Genomic DNA, 5,030 nt, shown 5'->3' with positions numbered 1-5,030 from the left:
AATGCATCCCGCTACCAGGTGCTCCTGGGAGCCACGCAGCTCTCGAACCCGGGCCCCCAGGCCTGTTATATAAGGGTGGCGCAGGTGGTCACGAACCCGCTCTACGCCGACGAGGCCTCCAGTGGTGACGTGGCCCTGCTGCACCTGGCCAAGGCTGTGACCTTCACCCGCTACATCAGCCCCATCTGCCTCCCGGGCACCGGGGTCCGCTTTCCCCCAGGGCTGAACTGCTGGGTCACCGGTTGGGGCAACCTCCGCTGCTGTGGTAGGTGCCCAGTGCGGGGTGGGCAAACTGGGGGTGGGTGGGGCCTGGAGGAAGGGGCGGATCTACAGGTGAGATGGGCGTGGCCTGAGGGAGATGGGCCTGGCCAGGGAGGGATGTGCGGCCACAGTGTGGGTGGGTGAGGCACAGAGGAAGGGGTGTGGCTAGAGATAAGGGATAGGGCGGGGTCATGGCTCCACTACCTGGGGGAGTGGCCTAGAGGCAGAGGGCTAGGGGTGGGGCATGGCCTGGGGGGCAGAAGTGTTCTTGTGGGCATGGCCGGGCCTAGACTAGATGGCAGCACCTTCAGGGTGGGGCCTGGGAATGAGGGGCGGGGCCACAGCAGGGATGGGCGTGGATTTGGACAGGGCCTGGCAGGTTGGACACAGGCAGGGACGGCCAAGGAAGGGGGTGTGGCTTAAGCAGCAGAGAGGGGAGGGCCTGGGGCAGTGGGGAAGGCCCAGAAGGCCCCTCCCCCAACCCCATCCCTCCCCTGCAGAGGAGGTGCCAGCCCCACACGCCCTGCAGAAGCTGGCTGTGCCCATCATCGACACCGGGAACTGCAGCGCCATGTATGCGACGGACGCCGGCAACAGGCTTCGGCCCCGCCACATTCAGGATGACATGCTCTGCGCTGGCTACGCTGAGGGCAAGAAGGACGCGTGCAAGGTGCCAGCCTGGGAGCCCGGGCCTCCCTGCTCTCAGCCCCCTCCCGCCCCCTGCCAGTGCCAGGCATCTGGGCTCCCGGCCCCCCTTGCTCCGACTCACCTCCTCTCCCCAGTCCCCGGGCATCCGGGGCAGGCGGGGCTCGCTCACTTGCTCCATGTCCTTCCCGCAGGGCGATTCGGGGGGCCCCCTGGTGTGCCCGCTGGGCTCGCAGTGGGCCCTGGCTGGGATCGTGAGCTGGGGCGAGGGCTGCGGCGTCCGCAACCGCCCAGGGGTCTACACCCGCCTGACAGCCTACCGGGACTGGATCCGCCGCCACATCCCCAAGCTGCACTTCATGGGGGAGCCCGGCCCCGCAAGGGGCTGGGGCAGAAGGAGCTCCTGAGCACCCCCGGGACCAGCCAGGCATCAGGGCCACTTTCCCCAGCCCTGGCATAGACGCAGCTGGAGGGAGGCCACGTCGTCCTTCCTCCGCCGTCTGGAGGACCCGGGATGTCCTGTTCACCGGGTCGTTCTTCTCTCCTCTGCCCCTTGCCCGAAGGACCCAGGCATGCAGGCCCCCAGGCCCTGGCGCTCTCGCCCACCGGCCCCCACTCCCCTCCCGGAGAAGCCAGGCATCCGGAGCTCATCGAGTTTGGCCAACGCTTGGCGGGGAGGACGTTCCCTTTCGGAGAGTGAATGAAAACCAGAAACATCCCGTAACACGACAATCTGCAGCCTTGAGTCGATCCCAGAAGCACATTTTGCCTTCAAGTTCCTTATAGGGCCATTAAATATCCATGAGCCAACGCTAAGACCCAGAACAGACTCCACAAGAGGCCTCTGGGGGCCCAAGATGATTGTCTTTAACGAGAGGCAAATGAGATGTGCGGATATGCTCCACAGTTGGCCACGACGAAGGCGTGAGACCTTCACAGGGTCTCCATCCCCCATAGATGCCAAATCACCGCATTTCCCTGCCAAAAAAAGATCTCTCGTCGGCCACATTCACATCTCATCTGTCGTGGGACGCGCTCGGGAACCGGAAGAGGCGTTTGCCCTGGTTAACAAGTTAGCGGGCGGTAATGAGAATGCAACGATGTGACCCCAAAGAGCCGTATCCACCCCCTGAAAAGCCACTCAACCCCCTTGATCGAGGGAACGTGAGACGTGGTGATGACCCAGCTATGTCATCGGGAGAGAGGTTGCCCAAGATGGAGTCTCTCTCCCACTAGGAAGCCAACAAAACGGCCCCAAATCCAAAACAGCAGTTCCTTACCCCGGAGCTGTCGTCGCCTGTTGGCTTTCCATACACCTGCTCAGACATTGGTTGGCATCAAACAGATACCAGTAGAGTCCCTCTCCAAGCCCACTGAAATGCCTTAAAACCACGGAGTTTCTCCCCCAAAATGAGCGTGCTGCCATATCAAGAGCCATCTTCACGTCTTGGGTACCACACACCTTCTCAGACATTGGCCAACATCAAAGAGATGTCAGTAGCCACTCTCCAAACCCAATGAAATGCCCCCAAACCACAGCATTTCTCCCCCCAAAAACACACACGACTTCATGATCAAGAGGCATCGCCATGTCTTGGCTTCCCATACCCCTGCTCAGACACTGGTTGGCATCAAAGGGGGGTGAGCAGAGTCTCTCTCTGAACCCAATGAAGTGCCCTAAAACCACAGAGCTTCTCCCCAAAACGAGAGCTCCTTCACGTCAAGACCCCCCTTCACCTCCAGCCCAATGCAGTGCCCCAAAACCACCACGTTTCTCCCCAAAAACACACGACGTCATGATCAAGAGGTGTTGTCATGTCGTGGCTTTCCATACACCTGCTCACGCTGGGCGTCACCAGTTGCGTCCCTCCAGCTCTGGACCCACCGCAAGGCCCCGACGCCACGGAAAGACGCGGGGCCTCTCCATCACCAGTCACCTTCCCGTCTCCCCTGCTCCGGGAGGCCCCGCCGTGGTGGGGGGCGGCCGTTCAGGGCCGGCTGGCCCTCCGTGCCTGGGAAGCGGGAGGCCGAGACCAGACGACGTGAGACGGGTTGTTTTGGCCCGCGGTGGGGAACGTGAGGCGGCGGCAGGCCAAGCTCCTGGCGTGCTGGGGCCGCCCAGACGCCATCTGGTTCGTGTTAGGGGGATGTTTACAGGGCGGTTGACGAGCCAAAGCCTCGTTAGGGCCTGGAGAGGCGGCCAAGTCCCTCCACGCACCACTGCACCCCCACCCGGCACCCCATGGCCGTGGAAGGGGGTGGGGGAGGGAATGAATCACAGATGGAGATGCCCAGGGGCAACAGGAGGGGGTTAGGGGTCCTTGATGGGGTGGTTTAAGGTGGGTCGATGGCACTGATGCATCGCAGACACGTAGATGGGACCCAGGCATCAGGCATGCGCGCGCGCACACACACACACACACACACACACACACACAGAGCGAACCCAGGCGTCTGGGACAGACGCACACTGAACCTAGATGTCCGGGACACGGACACACGTGTGCACACCCATGCCTGTGTATACAGAACCCAGGTCTCCAGGACACGCACATTGAACCCAGGTGTCCAGGACACACACACACACACTCACCCGTGTGCACACCCACACCCGTGTATATAGAACCCAGGCATCTGGGATACACACATACCCAGGACTGAGGTGTCTGGGACACATAAGCACACATGCACAAACACATGTGCACACATGCATATACACCCAGAGCCCCAGTATCCAGGACACACATATGTACACACACACATACACAGAACCCGGGCATGTGGAACACACACACAGTCTCTCTCTCTCTCTCTCTCTCTCTCTTGCACATACACACATGTTTTCACACCCATGCCCACATGGGACACACACATACCCAGAAGTCCAGGACACGCATGCGTGCGCACAGACACACACACACACACACACACATGCATGCACACACACACACACCCAGAACCCAGGTGCCCTGGACAAAGAAACACACACAAAAACCCAGGTCTCTGGGGGACACACAAGCAGATGTGTGCGTATGTGCGCGCGCGCACACACGCACACACACACACACACACAGAACCCAGGCGTCCAACACACACACGCACACACACACACACATGCATGCACACACACACATACCCAGAACCCAGGTGCCCTGGACAAAGAAACACACACAAAAACCCAGGTCTCTGGGGGACACACAAGCAGATGTGTGCGTATGTGCGCGCACACACACACACACACACAGAACCCAGGCGTCCAACACACACACACACACACACACACACACACACACTGTAGATCCCAGGTGTCTGGGACACACACACACACCCGTCCAGGACACACAGGACCCAGGCGTCTGACCCCTGCTCCCCCCAGCCCTGGAGCCCGCCCAGCAGAGGGGAACTGAGGCTGCGCTGGCCCAGCCCGGCCCCCGCTGCCCCCCCTCCCCGCATCTGTCGGGAGGCCCCCCTGGGGGGGGGGGGGGGGGGGGGGGGGGCCAGGCAGGCATCCTGCTCCTGTTGCCTTAACCCTTGCACTGCCACCCTGGACAACCCAGGCGTCCGGCTCCCAGCCCCCTGCTCCCACCCCAGGGAACCCACTCGTCCGTGTGTGTGTGCGTGTGTGTGTGCACACGTGCATGTGTGCATCTAGTTGGCCGCACAATCTTGGGTTGCGATTGCAGGACGCCTGGGTCGCGCACGTGTGTGTGTGTGTGTGTGTCTCTAGTTGGCCACACTTGGCTTGTGATTTCATGCACATTACAGGCACCCCTTGGCTGTTGTGTCCCACACACGCGCGCACATGCACAACTCAGGCATCCGACATACAAACACACACCAGAGATGGAAAACTGCATCCAGGACACACACACACACACACACAAAACTGCACGCAGGACACATGCAAACACACACACAAACACACGCAAAACCTGGGAGTTATACACACACACGCTTCCCTTTGCACACCCACATATGCAGAACCCAGGTGTCTGGGACAGACCCACGCGCAGAACCCAGGTGTCGCACACGCACACACACATGCACACACACCCCCCCATGTAAGCCGATCCCGGCTGGCTGCAGGGAGGCGGGGGCTGACCCGGCGGCTGGAGGGGGAGGAG

The 5,030-nt window shown here is 61.3% G+C and overlaps 1 protein-coding gene across 1 annotated transcript in view; it reads left to right on the top strand.

Moving 5' to 3' along the window:
* LOC102373527 (serine protease 27-like) overlaps window positions 1-2,693 on the top strand; it is a 3,557-nt gene extending 864 nt beyond the window's left edge. The window contains exons 3-5 of the mRNA XM_025193951.1: window positions 19-265; window positions 762-931; window positions 1,101-2,693. Coding sequence (XP_025049736.1) covers window positions 19-265; window positions 762-931; window positions 1,101-1,313 — 630 coding nt within the window. The 3' untranslated portion in view covers window positions 1,314-2,693. The remainder of the gene's footprint in view (window positions 1-18; window positions 266-761; window positions 932-1,100) is intronic.
* Window positions 2,694-5,030: the final 2,337 nt, after the last annotated feature.

The sequence above is a fragment of the Alligator sinensis genome, unplaced genomic scaffold, assembly GCF_000455745.1.
Source record: "Alligator sinensis unplaced genomic scaffold, ASM45574v1 scaffold1511_1, whole genome shotgun sequence".
NCBI classification, from domain to species: Eukaryota; Metazoa; Chordata; order Crocodylia; family Alligatoridae; genus Alligator; species Alligator sinensis.
The sequence above is the reverse complement of the archived record's forward strand: the minus strand, read 5'-3'. Positions and strand labels throughout refer to the sequence as shown.